This window comes from Myotis lucifugus, unplaced genomic scaffold (assembly GCF_000147115.1).
Source record: "Myotis lucifugus unplaced genomic scaffold, Myoluc2.0 scaffold_54, whole genome shotgun sequence".
Lineage (NCBI taxonomy): Eukaryota > Metazoa > Chordata > Mammalia > Chiroptera > Vespertilionidae > Myotis > Myotis lucifugus.
Window position 1 is genome coordinate 2797694 of NW_005871102.1, and position 17684 is coordinate 2815377.

The 17684-nt window shown below is 49.1% G+C and overlaps 2 protein-coding genes across 2 annotated transcripts in view; one reads left to right on the forward strand and one right to left on the reverse strand.

Moving 5' to 3' along the window:
- Positions 1-4370, forward strand: part of PAPPA2 (pappalysin 2) — a 221825-nt gene extending 217455 nt beyond the window's left edge. Inside the window, exons 21-22 of the mRNA XM_006088940.3 lie at positions 822-920; positions 2280-4370. Of these exons, the coding sequence (XP_006089002.1) occupies positions 822-920; positions 2280-2354 (174 nt within the window). The 3' untranslated portion in view covers positions 2355-4370. The remainder of the gene's footprint in view (positions 1-821; positions 921-2279) is intronic.
- A 10869-nt stretch (positions 4371-15239) lies between these two features.
- ASTN1 (astrotactin 1) overlaps positions 15240-17684 on the reverse strand; it is a 276053-nt gene continuing 273608 nt past the window's right edge. The window contains exon 23 of the mRNA XM_006088941.3: positions 15240-15477. Within this exon, the coding sequence (XP_006089003.1) occupies positions 15240-15477 (238 nt within the window). The remainder of the gene's footprint in view (positions 15478-17684) is intronic.

Consider the following 17684-nt stretch of genomic DNA (forward strand, 5'->3'; position numbering starts at 1 on the left):
AGGGGCTGTGCAGGTCGGACTGTCTCTACTCCGCACGGGTGTCCCAGACCCGAGAGCCACTGCACTCTGGACAGGCGTCATTTGAGTCTTCATAGAACCACAGGACGGCTAGGATCTCTAAGGATAAGTGCCAGGGGTGAAAGTTATAGTCTGTGAGAAGCACCAAAACGTCAAGGTACATGACTGCTGATCCTAAACTCTGCTTTAGCTGTGAGACCCCAGGCAATCTTTGTCATCTCTGTGCATCTCCACTTCCTCACTGATAACATAGGAATTTTAAAGCCAGCCCTGCCTTGCATTCAAAGGTTGCGGGTTTGATTTCAGGTTGGAGCACATGCCCAGGTTCTGGGTTCGATCCCTGGTTGGGGCGCATGTGGGAGGCAGTTGATCGATGTCTCTCTCACACTGATGTATCTCTCTCTCTCCCTCTCCCTTCTTCTCTCTCTAAAACTCAGTGAAAACATATCCCTCTGTGAGGATTAAAAAAATAAAAAAATAATAAAATGTGTGAAGCTGTTTTGTAGCCTACATGATATAAGGGCCTGTTATTACAAGAATATGAAACAATCCATCAAGGAGTTCAGACGAACATTCTGGACCCCTGAGTAGGCCAGAAGCAGGCTCTACAGGTGAAATTTGATCATTCCTTAGGCCTGATGGTCTTGAGATTTTAACTTCTTGAGAATGGGAGGTCAATTGTGTCATGCCCCTTGGGTGTTCTCCCATAATATCTCCTGAGTTCCGCACATGAAGTTGGGCAGGGCTGAGTGGGAGAGGGGATGAAGCTGAGCTTGGACCCTAAACTCCCACCTCCTTGCCAGCCTTTCCAAGCAGATGGTTGGTGTGATACTATCAACAACCGAGCCTACTGCCGTTACGATGGGGGCGACTGCTGCTCTTCCACACTCTCCTCCAAGAAGGTAAGTGAGGGCACCTGGGGGTGGGGGTGGGAGGGGCAGCCCCAGGAATGAAGCAGATGCCTTGGTTAGCTTTCTTTGGTGTATCACAATTGGTTTTTATTCAACAGTCAAGAAGAGGGAGTCACAATGAGTAAACACTGGGGTTTCTAAAGGGACAGGATTCAGGATAGTGGTGTTTTAAGATAGCTCCTTCAAGAATATTAATTCTCTCATTGTCAGTGCAGCACCTCCTGCAGAGAAGCCCTGGCTTTTGCTCCTGAAAAACTCCCACCTGCTTGCCCTCCAGGAAACATCTTGAAGTTAGGAAAGAATGGCCTCCGCCCCTCGGAGAGGCAGGAAGTAATATCCAGTTATTAATCTTCATAATTAAATTAATCCTATAAAGTGTATTATAAGCATATTGCAAACATATGTTGAATGGCCACCACAAGCTACCTGGAGTCCTCCCTGGATCATATACTGAACACTGGTTCTTTTCTCGATGCCTTTTATTCCTATTGCTCTGGGTTCTATTACATTAGCAAGTATGCTTAAGCTAAGCCTGTAAAATTCAATAGGCTGAAATTTTGCAATAATGTGGATTAAAAAAAAAAAGCCCTCCAAAGATATTTGATGCTAGTTGGCCAATTTAATGAATCAGAAATATGCAAGAGATGGTATTTCTGCCCAGTGTACTTGGACTATTAAAACACATCTATTTTTAACTCATTCAATTGTCCATGCCAAAGGGTAGAATCTCTGCCACTTTACCTCATGTGTCCCGAATGCCCCAATCTCTCTGAATCTAGTTATGGACATCCCAAAAGTGTGTTTATCTGTTGATAGAAGTGCCAACAGTGCAGACTCTATTGGACTGTCTCTGGCATGAAGGAGGGAGAATTACATAGCAGGAAGGCAGTCTAGCCATAAACTGGGTAGAGAGATGCACTGTTTCACCAAGCCAGAGTGTATCCTTGATTCAAGAAAGGCAAGCCTCATGCTTATGAAGATGCCAAGAGGGTTCTGTTGCTCTAAGCACATCCGGGCACGGAGCCCTAGACCTGGGTGATAGGGCCTTGGGTTTCCAGGTGGTGTGTCGTGGCCTTGAGTTAAGTCGCCCAGACTCTCTTGGCCTTCTCTGTGAAGAGAAAACATTGACATTCATCTTACCTACTTCACAGAGATTTTGTGTTGGCAACAATGTGACAAAAACATTAACAGCAACAGTTTTAGACATTAGTGGTAATTTTAGGAGGAGGAGTTACAGGAGCTATAGTTCCTGGAAATGTGTGCTTTATTGCCATCATCTTAAGTCACATAGACATCCTCTGGGGCACTTTGCTGCCGTCCTCCCCACCTCATCTTCTCCTTGACCCTCAGGTCATCCCATTCGCTGCCGACTGTGACTTGGATGAATGCACCTGCCGAGACCCCAAGGCAGAAGAGAACCAGTAACTGCAGAGGAGCCCCTCCTTCCACCCTGGAAGCAGGAAGAAAGAGAGGCCTCCAGGGAAGGAAACAAAAGGTGAATGAGGAAGGAAGTTCCTGGAATGAAGGAAGAGCATGGAGCTTGTGAGGAACGCAGGAGGAGGTCTGTAGGAGCCACCGGTGGCATCAAATAGCTCAAGTAGGGAAGAATCGTAGGCAGTTGATTAAAAATAGGAGAAATATGATAGGTGTACAAGGACCCTCCTCCCTCATTTATATTCTATCCAACTCCATCCTCAACTTCTGCCTACTCCCGCTGGGCACCCTGCCCACTCCTCAGCCCCACCCAACTTGTACACCAGTACCAAACACACTCTTCACACCCAGTTAGAATGAACTGCCACCCTTCAGGACTCGTCTGTTCTAAACTGGCTCCCTGTCATCTGTGTAGTCGCCCATAGTAATAACGAGGTTAGTTATTCTTTATAAGTATTTAAACATATAAATATATTATATATATTATATTTTTTGCTGTCTACTAAGCTAAAAACTATCCATTGTTCCACACATGCTGCTATGAAGTTCACATCCAAAATAAACGCCGAGGGTTTGAGGACAGAAAGGCAAGTCCTTCCGCCATCTTTGTATCCATAGGGATGGGCTGGCTGAGGAAAATAGAGGAAAGAGAGGCAGATTAGATGGGGCTCTTGAAGCGAATGTGTCAGCTAATCATCTTTTTATGAGCTGAGCTGGGAGCCGGGCCCACTTTGAGGACTTGGGGGTTGGAAAGATGACACGAGAAGGCAGGGAAAGTTGGGTGGGAGTACCCACTAGTGGCTGGACCACAGGAAAACTGGACCATGTTTCTTGAGTTGCCATCTGAAAAGAATTTATCAACTTCTCTGAACTCTTAGTGGGGGTCGGTGAGACCCAGGATTTCTGCTCTTCCCGTGCGCTATTCCCAACATGGCTCTCCGCCAGCCCGTCAGTCAACACGTTCGTCTTAGGGCTCCTTCTCTGATCACCAGGATTACAGCAACTCACATTCCTCCTACTTGGCTCCCATCTCCCTCCTTCTGAGTCCCCAAGCCTGGCCATCATTCACAGCCGCATGACTAATTGTTGACTTTCCGGGGAAGAAAATGTTATGGAAGTGACAGACAGGAAAGGCAGGAGGAGATGGAAGAACAGGAAGGGGTGGAGGAGCAGAGGGAAGCCATGGAGAAGAGAGAGGCTGGAGGTAGTCAAGATCCAGGGATGAAATGTGTCAGGAGATGCCACCTTGTTCCAGGCTCCAACGCTGACCACAGGGATCCTTTGACTAACTCCGAGTCGGAGTACTTTCTCTTCAGGCGCGATGTGTCAGATCTGTGGCCCAGACAGTTCCATCTGAACAAGCTATGGAAGTACGTGGAGCAAGGGTGACACTCTGTGGGGAGAGAGAAGAATTTCAACTATTAAGGGTCCTTCCTTCTAGTTGGGTACATGGGCCATACATGCTGTACCATGTTAATCTGCCTCTATTGCATCCCAGGCTTACATTTTTAACATGAGGTCTATGACATTTGTGTTTCTTGGCAACAGTTTCTGGATTAGGCCTTGGGGAATGAGCATCAGGAGCTAATTTCTTGTTTGAGACACCAGTTTATCATCTCAGGGAGGGCCAGGAGCTTGCCTACCCTGAAACTGCTTAACACGGAGTCCATGGCTGTGCAAACAGGATGAGGACATGTGACCCGCCACTATCTCGAGCTACACGTCACACAGGAAAGAAGACTATTCTGGAACAGATGAAGAGGACATGGAATGAGGTGGCTTAGTCACTGGGGAAAGGAAGAGCAGTCTGTCCATCCCAACAACGCTCATCCTTACGACCTCCAACCATGAGGGCGCGGGAGAAACCGCTCGCTGTCTGGGCTCACATTTAGTGCCCAAGAAGAGAACAAATGTTTATTTCTGGGATTCTGGTAGGCTTCCATATGGGAAGGACAATGGAGAAGTTTCAACTCTCCATTAAAAAAAAAGTGTGAAATTGTTTTCTTGGGGAGAGTACCCCGAATTCCTGGGCGGGATATCGAAGTTCTGTGCAGCGTCCCTGCCTTGTCCCGAGATGTGTGGAAGTAGAACTTCCCCGGCCTGGCCCAGCTTCAGGGAGGCTGCAGCGCCCACAGGAGCACCGAAGCACCACAGCCCGTGCCAGGGCAGGTCTGTGCTCAGTGTCCCCCAGGAGTGGCAGTGAGCACGCTTCTCTTTCATCCTCACATAAAGGTATTTATTCTCTGCTGGGGACACCTGCAGTTCCCCATGGCCTGGAGGCCCCTGTGGTGGCTGGAAGGCTCTCGGCCCGAAGGCTGCCTGTCCATCAACTCTGGCCACTCGGGGAGGTTCTTTCAGCCCTTGTCCTGGGATTAGTGATTGAGCTCCTTCGGTCACTCGTCAAGTTGAAGGACTTTGGGTATTAGCTCCCCCTCGCTCCCCAGGATGGTCAGCGTTCTGCGACTCTCACCCACCCATGAGGTCACAGGCAGCCTCTCCCAGGACCCCTCCCATCCGTGTCCTTGTTCCCAAATCACATCTCTGCTTCCTCTTTTCCCTGGTAACTGGGGGCTCTGGTACCCAGTTGCCCAGGACTGGCTGACTGCGGCTTAGTGGGACAGTCTCCGACCAGAGACGAGAGGACAAACTTGTACGTGAAAGGGAAGAGCTGCCCTCAGTCTCCCTTTCCCTTCTGTCCACTATGAGCCATTGGCCCTGACGCTTGCTCAGCTCTGTGGCACCACCAGTGAGTGTGTCAGCTGGCGCCTGTGAGGAGGGCTTGAGGGGAGCACGGTGAATGGAGCCCATCCCTGCACTGTAAGGTAACAGCCACAGCCAGTTACTCTGTACAACTGTAAGGTGTTCATTAAAGAAATTAGCACAGAGCACGTGAGGTGTGTTTGGTGTCTTATTCCCTAAGTCCTCCCGCCACTTCCAGATCGCTTTCCAGGTGCCAGTGCCAGATCCAGAGGTTCGTGACTGATGACTGACCGTTCCTCCCGGGCGCTTAGAAACGAGGAAGTAAGTGGTATGTGTGAGGGAGAGAAACATGGAAGGTCGTTAGATGTGATGATTAACAAAAGCAAAGCGCATGGTAGTGATGTCAAAAGCCTCAGGAGTTATAGCAATAAAGGCAAGAACCCTTTACGGTTCAGAGGAAGTGGGCCTCACTCCTGATGCCACGGTAGGTAGCGTCTGAAGGATGGCGTGTGAAGGATGCATGTGATCTTAGCAGCAGAAAAGGGTGCAGGGGAGAGTCCGGGCCATGGGAAGAAAAGGGTTGACGGTATAGCGGTAGGATGGGAAATGGCTGTGTGTCACTGGACGTCAGTGGGCCACCCAGCTGAGCTGGAAGTAGCAGCCAGCTCACGCGTGCTGTGCGCTTTGCAAACGCAGTCTTATTGAATCCTCACAAGAGATCCTCAACTTCCATGTCCTCATTCATAGACAAGGACACCAGGTCAGGCTGCTGAAGAACGTTCCTTTAGGTGCCATGACTGGACTGAGGGTCAGGCCTGGTTCTGTGAGATGCCAAGATGTGAGAAGGAGAGAGAACGGTGAGTAACAGGCTGTGTAAGGGGCCATGGGGGAAACCTCAAGGTGATGCCGCTGCAAGAAGCTCCCGCACCCATGAAGGTGGTCACGGCAGGAAAGGAGCCAGGAGGAGCCGGCTTTTGAAGAAAGGGCGGGTGCATGGATGCTTTTTTAGACAATTGGTTTGAGAACCAGGTAATAGCTGGAAATTTCACATGCCCAGTGTTTGGCTCACGGAGGAGGCTTTTGTAGCTGGGGATGGCGTGCTGAGCCTCTGGGCTGCCTGACAGCTGGGGATCGCTCCCTGGGAGCCCTTTGGGGAGCACTGAGGAATAGGTAGGTGAGAGTGCGAGCTCGGGCCTTGGCAGGGAGTTGACTAACATAAACATTTGAGAGTAAAAAGAGTATTACCTGGCATTTTCTTTATGGTTCACAAAGTGCTTTCGTATGCTTTATGGCTACCCATGAATTAGGCAGAGCAAGAAGAGGTTTGTGTTTTTATGTTGTTTTCCCCCATTTTGCAGATGAGGACACTGAGTGACAGGTTATTGAGAAATGTAAGTTCATACAACTAAGTGCAGGTTGGGATGGGAGTCCCAGTTTTCGGTCCCAAATGGGATGTGGAATATGCTTGCTTTCCACTACGTGATGTTCCGCCCACGAGGCCCAGCGCAAACCTGACTGAAATGGGAAGGTGACATGTCTTTTCGCCTGCTTGTGTTCCAAGGTGCTCCTGGGTGTCCTTGTGGCCTTTTTGGTAACTGAGGGCAGGACAGCTGAGAGTGAGCCTTTGGGAGCTCCCTCCCATGCCAGGCCCTGAGTATAAGCAGATGCCCCTGCAGATGCCACTCTGGCCAGCTGGCCGGAGCCATCTGGCAAGGCTGCCTTCTCCCGAACAGCTTCCCCAGGGACAGTCCTGGAGAGACGGGGGCTCTTGTTTCCACGGACTGACAACCTGAAATGACAGGCTGAGTCATGGTCAGCTGGAGATGCCCTGGTCGGGTTCAGGCCAACCAGATGGTGAGGGTCTCTGGCTGGGCAGGAGGGCAGTGGGAAGGTCCCACTTATACCAGTAAACAGCTCCAGTGCATCTCCGGGGCTGGCTTTGGGGCATCTCACTGGCTCACCCATGGTTGGCTCAGAAAAAAAGGGGGGCTTGGCCATGGAGGAGGTGCGAATCTTATGTCACCATGGTCCACGCTCACAGAGCCTCTACGCGTATGTATGTGCCTTGGGTATTTGGGTCTGGAACAGGTAAGATTGAGGTTAAAAAATAATGCTTATTTTCAGGTCTGCCCTGGTGTGAGCCTACCTAGACTCAAAGGCACACTTTCTGGTCAGAGTCTAGTCTGGTGGCCAGTGCACCTTGAGGTGTGAGTGATTTTCTACATTCAGCTCCTTGCCAATGAGCCTCTGTTTTTCCTCTTTGTTTTGTGGGGTCCTCGGCTCGAGTCTCTGAAAGGTCGAATTGTTCACTGTAGCATTTCCTTCTGTGGGTCGTCCTGCCTAATCTCAAGTCCCTAGCATTAACGAACCCACTGTGCCCCAGAGCTGTACAATTTCTATCTGGACTTCTCTGACTTTAGCGAAGCAGAAAATACCCACATAGCTGATAATGTCATTGTTTCATTTGATGAATATTTACTGAGCACCTACTCAGTGAACTAAACCAAGTCTCTGTCTTCATAGGGCTTGAAAGAGGTTAAAGGGACAAACAATATACCCAGAAATGTATGTCTGCTGGTTAAGAGGCTATGAAAAAATAAAAAATAAGGTGTGGCTAAGGGGTGAGGCATGGCCAGGTGTGGGGAGGTGCTAGTTTATATAGGAAGGTCCCTGTATGCTTCTGGGAGACGTGCAGAAAGTGAGAGGGTGCCAGTGATAGCTGGGGGCCGAGTAAGCCAGCACAGAGAGCAGCAGGTTTGAGGTGGGAGAGAACTGGGTGCATGTGTTGAGGTGCACCCAGGCCAACTCTGGGGCAGAAGGCGGGAGGGAGGAGTTGAGAGCAGAGTGGGATCAGAGGGAGGGTCTCCTCAGCCACCAGTTGCTTTATGCTTGCACATAACCCACTGCATCTCCATACCTCTCACACCCATCATTCTCCTCCATCTGCCCTGCTCTCCCCTGGCTCAGGCTGCATCAACCCCTCAACAGACCGTGGTAACATGGCCAAGCAAGGTCCCCACCCCTGCCTCTTGCACCGCCCCCCCCCCCCCCCCCCAGCACACTGAGTCCACATCATTTCTTTTAAAGGACAGCCCCCCTTCGAGCCACCTGTGACTCAGGGAACCGAGTCCACAGACTCTGCATGTCCTCATTGGCCAGACCAGTCCCAGCACTGACCTGCCACTGGCTCTGAACAAGCACCTCTTCCCCGTCTGGGGGCACATCCCCCAACCTCCTGCCTTACCCTGGAGTGCCTTCCCTGTCTCCATCTGCCAAAACCTGCTCACTTCCTCGGCCCCTTCTCGTGTTCTTCATTGTCATGAAGCTGTTCTTGAAAATGTTACTGTGTCCCTGAGCCCTTCCTGTCCTCTCCTAGGATACTCGATCTAGTTGATTGATGTTTGGTTCCGTGTGTTCTTGTCTTCCCCCTAGTCAACTGTAAACTCTTCGAAGTCAGGTGAGCTCAGGGCTCCATTAGGCCACTTGGTGTCTTTTGAAGTAGAAACCAGCCCCCCTTCATCAGAGACCATGGCTTGAGAAGTGTAACACAGGTTGGATTTTTGGCCATGTTTACCCCTTGGACCAGGTGGCCTCAGGCAAGCCAATACTTCACATCCCCACACGGGGGCCTGGAAACACACTCTCACTCCTTAGATCTCTGGCCCTGCCTAGACAAAACCTTGAATTTTGCTGAATTGAATCCCAACCTACATTTTTATGGATGTGAAAACCAAAAAAAAAAAAAAAAAAAAAAGGATGTTGTATTGGGGATGGGTGGGTGGACCTGTGGACACTTGACCTTTATTCTTTGACTGGTTCTTTAACAATAGTCCAAGAAGTGATGATAATACTGGGCCAACACAGGAGACTGGGTTTAATTCAGGGGTCAACTTTATGTTGAGGTGTGCTTTAGCCCGGTTAACAAATAGGCACATTTCGGTTTTTAGATGTGTATTCCACATGGGTTGGAAAGAAATAGTAAGTGTTGATCAGATGAGATAGAGACTCTAAGAGACAACCTGACTTGAGATAAAGTCAGGTGATCCTGAGTAAGTCACTTAATGGCTTAAGACTAAATTTTAGCATCTGTAAAATGGAATAATTCCCCACTTCAATGCATAGTGAATGTGAGGTGTCTACCATGGAGCTGGAGCAGTAGGGATGGTGATATGCTGGCTTTTTGTGCACTTTCTGGCTTAAATTTTGAGATATTCTTTTTTTTTTTTAAATATATTTTATTGATTTTTTACAGAGAGGAAGGGAGAGAGATAGAGAGTTAGAAACATCGATGAGAGAGAAACATCGATCAGCTGCCTCCTGCACATCTCCCACTGGGGATGTGCCCGCAACCCAGATACATGCCCTTGACCGGAATCGAACCCGGGACCCTTCAGTCCGCAGGCCGACGCTCTATCCACTGAGCCAAACCGGCCTCGGCAAATTTTGAGATATTCTAATGAACTTGTTGATATTCTAATGAACTTGTTGATCTCCCTCCCCTTCTCCCTCTCCCCCGCCATACACACACACACACACACACACACACACCCTCACATGCAATTAAATGTTCTCTGAACCTTTGGCTGTGTTTTAAATATAATTTCATTTAAAGCCATGTTGTGTGCCAGTTTAAGGCCCCAAATTAGTTAGAATGTGATTCCAAGTATTAAGGGAAGAGATTTTTAAAAAATTTTAGTTAAAGAAGAAATTGTCAGCAAGACAATGTAACTGATCCACAATCTTAGAGGGTCTTGTTAATGTCCAAGCGTGTCCCAGGGCTCTGCCTGGGTAGCATGCTCATTAACAAGCAATCTATACCCACCCATACGACTTTAGAGCTAGACACTGTACCTTAATGAGGTAAAGAGGACCCCAGGCCATGGCTGTGGCTTGGGGAGGGTAGCACGGTTCCCTCCAGATATAAATGAAGTTCCTGGTGGTACTGAGACTTCCATGTATTTTAACTCGTCTCCCGAAGTGAACTTTAGTAGGCATTTCAGGCCCTTTTGTATCATGCTTCCTTATTGAGAGTACAGGCTTCAGACTCAAGACCTAGTGGAGACTTCCAGCTCAGGAGGGTGTTGGCAGGTGACTGGGTCTCTGAGAGCCTGTTTGTAAAGTGGGGATACGTTTATATCTGCAGGGTTGTTCTGAGCATTCAGTGGGGTCACTTTAGTGACCCTTGGAAGCACTTGGCCTCTAAAGTGTTCATGTGAGTTCCTTTCCATAGCACAGCTAGAGCTCAAGAAATAATCCATATTCATGAATGAATGAATTTCCTTCCTTTCCCAACGAAGTGTCCAAATCACCCTAATTAGCACTTAAAATCTCACTACATGTTCCCAGCGTCCCTTCATGCTATCTCTCAGATAAGAATTGCCTCCTTAGTTGATGCTCAGGGGAAGGGGAAATGAGACAGAAGAGAGTTGAGTTTGGAGAAGGGCTGAGTCTGAGGACCTGGATCAAAAGGCCAGGTCAGATTCCCAAGGTATGTTTTCCAGCCTCTAGGGCAGTGGTTCTCAACCTTGGCTGCACATTAGAATCACCTGGGAATCTTTTTAAAATCCTGATTTCTGGGCCCCACCCCATAACAAAGAAACAGAATTTCTGGAGGATGAGGCCCAGAAATCAGAATTTTAAGATTCCCAAGTGATTCTAATGTGCAGCCAAGGTTGAGAATCACTGCTCTAGGGGGAGCTGCAGGCCGCCTTCCTCATGGATAACTGGCTAGCAGGTGCCTCACTAGGGTATTCTTCTTGGGGTTTTGGTTCATCTCCTGGCTAGCGGAAGCCTCATCTAACCACTGGGCATCCGACACAGACCCTGCCTTGACCTCAGGCTTTTGTGTGCTCCATGTCTGTGGTCTTGCCTCTCTTGTTCCAGCATCTTTCCAGACCTGCCTCTCCAGCCTACTGCCACCCACGTTCCTGTTGCTAATATGTACACAAACCTGTCTTCAGTTCGGTCAGCCTGTGAGGGTTTTCAGACCCAGGTCCATCCCCACTGTGAGGATTCTGTGGAGAAGGTGGACAGCAAGGGAAAGCCAGAGGTGAGCATTTGCAGGGAAGAACTTTTCAAGTGCCTGCTCATACCCTGAAGAATGTCAGGGTCAGTGTTTGGCTCGGGGGGGTGGGGGGGGTGGTGGCAATAATTTGTAGATCAAGTCTGCTTTGGCTCTTTGTGGAGTTTTCCAAATTCCTTCTGGGAGGCCCCGTTCTGTGGCTAGGGGGTGAGAGAGTCCACACCTGAGGCCTGCTTGTCTGTTCCAAGCCTGTCTTCACCGGGAGCATTCCTGAGAGGTCCCGGTAGCCCCTGCTGGTGGCCTGGCCCGGCTCCGTGGGGAGGAATGCAGCTACACTCAGACATTCCAGTTGCTGCTCAAACCCAGTGGCACTTCGTTAAATCCTGGGCCACACCCTCCCCTTTGAGTGTTTGCTGGTATTGCTGTGGCAACCAAATACCCTCCCTTTATGTTCCCCTCTCCCTGCCTGCTCCGTCAGCTCCATCACCAACACCTCTATTGTGGGCCTCAGATCCCTCTTGTGTTGCCAAGGGACAGAGAGCCTACAGAGTGAAGATCAAAACATCTTCCCCTGTTTGGTACCCAAGAGAGACTGTCTGGAAGGTCTAGAGAGGTCTGAAGCGTGTGAGACTGACCTTCTCGGTAAGGGTTACCATGGCGCAGACACAACAGCTCCGTGGGTGTGGTAGGGTTCTCTCAGTGTGTAGACATCTCAGTGGCTGGGATGGTCTGTCTGAGGTTATGACCAGATGACAGGGTGGGAGGAGGGGTGTGCTTGGATGACTGTGACTCCCATGCCAGTCTGCATCCACACTCAGTGGAATCAGACAAGGGAGGTGCCCCTTCTCCACGAATGCCAGTAAACTCACGTCACAGGAGCCTTGAGTGCAAGACCCGGGCATGTAAAGATGGCTGTGTCTTCTTGGTCATTTTTGCTGCATGTAAGGCACCCCCTCCCATCATCACAAGACAAAACAACAACAGACAGAAAACTTGTTCAGTGAAATGTTGCTGTTCAGCTCATGTGCCATGTGGACCTTAAACATGAATAACCATTTTATTTATGATGTTGTCTTTTAGGGTCAGGAATCTGTTGGTGTTGGCAGGGTGAGTCTGCTCTTTCATGAGACATTGATAGAGGTAGGTGGGTGGTGTGCATCTGGCAGAGGATCTGAGATGCTCCGTTCATGTGTCAGGTGCCTCAGGAGGAATGTCTGGAAGGCTGGGCCCAACGCACTCACATGTGACCTTGGCCTAGAGTCTCACACATGACCTCTCCAGCATGGTGGCCTGAGATTTCTTTCGTGATAACACAGGACTCCAAGAGTAAGAATTCCAGAGGTGGATGTCCCAAGGCCTTTTATGACTCAAATGTGGAAGTCACACAGTGTCACTTCTATCATAATCTGTGGTTAAAATAGTCACAAACCTGCCCAGATTCAGGAAGAGAGCCCGCAGAACATGCTTTCAAATGGGAGATGTCAAAGAGTGTATAGCCATGTTTTAAAACTGCCACAGTCTTCATCTTCTTTTAATAGTCGTTCCTGCTTGCAAAGACCAGAAGGCTCATCATTACTTTGCAAGGGGGCCTACTAAGTGTGCAGACACTTCACATCTGGTTGTGAAAGATAAAGGGAGTGGCGGTGAGATGACATCTATTTATAGTTACATTGTAGAGAGAAAAAAGAGCTTGAGTGTTTGGAGTTCTTTGTAATGAAGGCTTCCATGTCTAACTTTCCCCATAAAGTGCCCGCTCTGCGATGGAGAACAAGCTCATCTTACCCACCAGTGTGTCGTGGGTGTAATAGCTTATTTGGAGAAGGTGGCAGAGAAAAAGTGAGAATCATCACTAGGTAGCAATAATTTGCTGTTAAAATCTTTTTTTTTTTCTAGTTCGGATGACAGGTGATGAGACCTATGTATTTGGAACCTAACATTTAAAACGAATGATTCCCCAGCTGGTCCAACCAGACACCAATTATTTAAAGACACAAGGTAACACCCACACAAATGGACACTTACTAACAGCTTTATTATTTAGTTCCATTTTTAGTAATCGTACAATAATTCTCTTTTAAACAATACTGCTATACCTGAAGTGGGTCAATCATATTCTTTCTTCCTTCTACAGTAGTAAAGTGGGGGTTTTCACACTCATTTTTTTAATAGAACATTTGAATATCAAGAAATGCGGTTAACTGAAAATAACGAACAGACCAAACTCCGTAGGAAATGACTGCACACTCGGAAAGGTTTCAGCTCTCATGGTGTCCATTCATGGGGACACCAGGCTGGGTGAGTGTTGGTGGGCAGGACCAACTCCCTTAAGACTTGTTTGGCAGCTTGGAAACTAGAGGCTGAATACTGGCCCGGTACCATCACCCTCTCTAGGCAGGTGAGTTCCTCCAGACACGCTTTGGGGAATGTCATCAGGGTGTGATCGACGTGTCTCTCTAGGGCATAAACCCTCCACTCAAGCCCTTACTTTTAACATGAAAGTAGATGGGACCCAGCTATGGGGGGTGGGGGGGGTGGGATGTATGTGTGTAAGTGTAGTGTGGGTGGGTGTATATGTGTGTGCGCATGCCTGGTGCAGCGAGGGGGACACGAGGAGGAAGAGAATCCTGGGGAAGGAAGGGAAAAGAAGGATGGGTCCCAGACAGGAAGAGCAAAGATTAATAAACAAGCTGGGTGTCACTCCCTGCCCTTACCTTGCCCACCGCTAGGGACAGCCTTGGAGCCTCCCGCTGCTGCGTGGACCTGGTTTTCTGCTCAAACTTGAATAAAGGACAGAACACAGTGGCAGCTGCGAAGGTGGCCTTCCCCTCGCCACCCCATTGGTTGGTGACCCACTGCCCAGGCATCTTCCTCCTGGTGAGAAACTTTCCCCTGAGGCGTCTTAGCTGAGCCCTGCATTGGATGGCCGAGTTTCCTGCAGGCCTTTGCTCTGGGTCGGGGGTCTCTGAGGCAGGGACAGTCCATCGTGTGCGATGAACCTGTGGATCTTGTTGAGGGGGGGTGGGTGAGAGCAACCTGAGCTCGCAGCCGTAGCCCAGTCTTCACTCCCAGCATGGGTGGGGACCCCGTGGTCCCAAAGGTGTTCTAGCTACAGAGTTAAGGGTGCACTGGGCTCCCCCTCCTGCCCATGGTGGGCGCATCTACACCTCAAGGAGTGGGAAAGGGGAGACTCTCTGGGCTGGAACCCCTGGCTGTCACAGCTCCCGCCCAGACACTGAGCACAAGGCTGGCGGGGTAAGCGCCTTGCTCTGGAGCGGGCCGGCCTGAACTCACTGCCATCCAGACAGACCAGAGGCGGTATTTGGGACAAGGTGCGTACCCTCTCTTTGCCTCAGTTTCCTCATCACTGAAAAGGAGCTCAGAATAACACTGGGGGGAGGGGGCCTGTTGTGAGAATTTGGTGACATGTAAAGTACCAAGAGCAGCGTCTGGCGCCTAGTACTCACTCAGTGAATGTGGTCCGTTATTACTGTTTAGAGGAGATCAGCACCGCTCTGTGGCTGGCCTTACATCTTCTCCGTGACCTTTCTCTCATGTTTCCAAACGAGGACCCTGGTCAAGGGCAGGGTAGCTGAGTGTGTGGGGACAGCTGAGGCCGTCACTGGTCCACCTGCAAAGTGCCTTCTGAAAGGCTAGGCTCCCACTGTTGCCCGTGCCAACACTCGGGTGCCCTCCTGGCAACCAGGTGGGGGGAGAAGATGCCTCTTTCCCATGTGTGTCCAGAGAAATGATTTGCAAAGCTACTAGCAGCAACATAATGATTGTGGTACGGACGAGGTGGGGGGGCAGAAGTTTTTGTGATGGGTAATTACTTCGGTTCACTAAACACTGATGGTGGTACTGGCCCTTCCTGGATGAACCCCATGGGGGAAAAATCAACAAATCAATTGCAAAACAAGCCCCAAAGAAATCCCCTAAACTTGAAATGGTGCTGTATGAGGCCGCTGGCTGGCAGGTTGTGTCCTGGTCATGCAGATGGAGAACATAGTGAAGAAATCCTGCAGGCAGCAAGGGTCGGTTTCTCCCTGGGTTAGATGTCACCTGTGGAGGTTTTAATGTTCCATTAAAAAATACTAAAAACCCACAAACCTACCCAGATGTCCTCCTCTCTCCTGCTTCTCTCTGGCTTCGTGGTGCTAGACGTCTTTGCTGTCCCCGTAATCGTTGTAGGGGACGCTAAGGGTCTGCTCCTCACACGTCTTCCTGAGGTCCTGGCTCAGCGCTGACCAGTCAAGTCCATAGGGCTTGATCTCGCTGTAGCGGCAGCCCAGATACCGGAGGGAGCCACGCCGCAAGCTTATCTTGGGTTCCTGCAGGAGTCCGTTGCACCAGCTGCTGAGGTCCCCAAGCTGGGAAAGGATGAGGCCAGCTTTCCTAGGGGACAAGCATGGAGGTTAGAAAGAGGGGAAGACAGGAAGGCAGGCAGTGTGATGCTGTACACTCCGAGGGACAGAGCCTGGCCTGGTTTGCTTACTGCTCTATCCTTGGCACTTAGAACAGGGGCTCTCCATAGATATTTGTCAAGCGAATGAATGAAATACCAGTAATAGCATGGCTGTGCAAAGTGGGGCAGACAGGGACACAAAATGCAGTGAGGAAATTGCTAATATATCTGGTGGGAATGTGTGCCCTTTTAAAATCATAGAGATGTCAGTTTTGAAAGACATATCAAATCAGTTTTCTTTAAAGTCAGTATCATTAGATGGCAAATAAGGTATTTGTCTGAATAGTTCTCTTTCCAATGCTATTTCTGCACTGAGTAGAAGCAGCTGAAACAGTGATCTTGCGGGGATAGCAAATGGAATTAGCTATGGGGTATGGAGGTAATTGATTGTGGTACGGACGAGGTCAATAAGGCCTTCGCGCACGCTGGCACAGGGTCATTCTTGTGGAATGTGCGGACTTTCAGGGGCACACATCACCTAATTAACCTGTGGGGAGTTCATGCTCCCTTCTGCCATCTCCCTCAGAGAGGAAGGAGGTCATTGCCATTGAGCCTCAATCAAGGTGGGCAGAGGAGGTGATGAGAGAGGCACCTGAGCTGTTTGCAGATCCCTGGAAGAGAAAGGAGCAGGGCGAGGCCTTCCCACACTGGAAAGGAGTGATGCCGCTGGGCCAAGGATAGAGTATGATCGCCTGTGCGTGTAGCTTGGGGAAATGGCCCTCCCACCCGCTATCTCACTGGTGTGTATCAGAGATGGGAGCTACCTGATAGCTCGCTGGCGTCGACTCTAAACACTCAGGATGTGTGAAGGAGCAGGAATCCTTCACTCACTGTGTTCTCCAGAGACTGAGTGACCAGAGACCATGAGAAAGGGTCTATTTGAACAAGCTGGACAATGCTGTTCTGGGAAGCTCAACGCAAACTCTTGTAGTCCTTATCAACCACTAGGCTAACGTCTCAGGTGATAAATCATCCCTTCCCATTTAGTCAACAATTCCTTCCAGAAAACGAAGCTTCCGCACGCCATTTAGAACGAGCTTTCAAAGAACAGTAATTGCATTCATTTCATTCCTGGCCATGAGCATCACGAGGGGTGAGCTCACCACATTCCTAGGAGGGCACACTGAGAGAGGGGCGGAGAGGACACAGGAGGAAAGATTTTGAGCCCCAGCAGCACAGTCAAGGATCTAAGACAGTGAGAGGTCACGGGAAGGGCAGTCACATTTGCTCCAACTTCAATGGGGTCAGAGGAAATCAGACCCCCCACCTGCTGACAAAATACAGATGGGCTTTTTCTGCAGTTTGGCCAAGCAAGCTTTCCAAAAATAATCATCAATACGGACTTTGGCGGCCCATCCTCTTAATCTATCTTGCTGCATGTCCTGAGTTGGAGGAAAGGGGAGTGAAGGAAGAGGGAGGAGCAGCATCTCTATTATCTTTAAGAAATAGATAAACATACCATAGCCATCCTTTACAACAAATGGATTTACTTACCCCCTGAATCTTTGCAGCTACTTTCATTGTTCACTTAAAAAAAAAAAGTAATTAATGTGGGTCTGCCCTTGACTATCTCAGAGCCTGTGGTCTTCTTTCTTACTAGCAATGCAATCAGTGTTGTTACCAAAGTATTTCAACCCTTGGCTCCACCTGAAAGCTTCCATGAATTGGACTGAAGTAAAGGAATTCTTTCTGCTTGCTCACAGGAAGTAGGTATCCAACAGACCCCTTTTTAATCATTCCCACAAATGACTCCAAAGTGGGTTGATATACCTCAAGGCAAGAAAAATAGAACTTTTTCTTTCCTGTGGTTCTCCCTGAGATCCATGACACTAATGAGTTAAAACTTTATTTTCCACAAGCCAATGAAACTACACATTATTTCCAAATCTTACTGAGCCTTGAAAAACTAGTTAAAGGGTCTCCTGGGAGGGAAGTTTTGGGAAAAGAGTGTATAGTCAGCAGTAGGTCTTACTACACGGTGAGATCCGTATTTCTTCCCCTGCTCACTTCATTAAACAATTTTTCTTCTGACTCTTGAGTTACAAGAGAGAAACTGGCAATCCAAATGCCCTTGGAAATCAATATGATAAAGGAAATGTTCGTGCTGTTCAAATTGTGACATTTATGTTCCCTAATC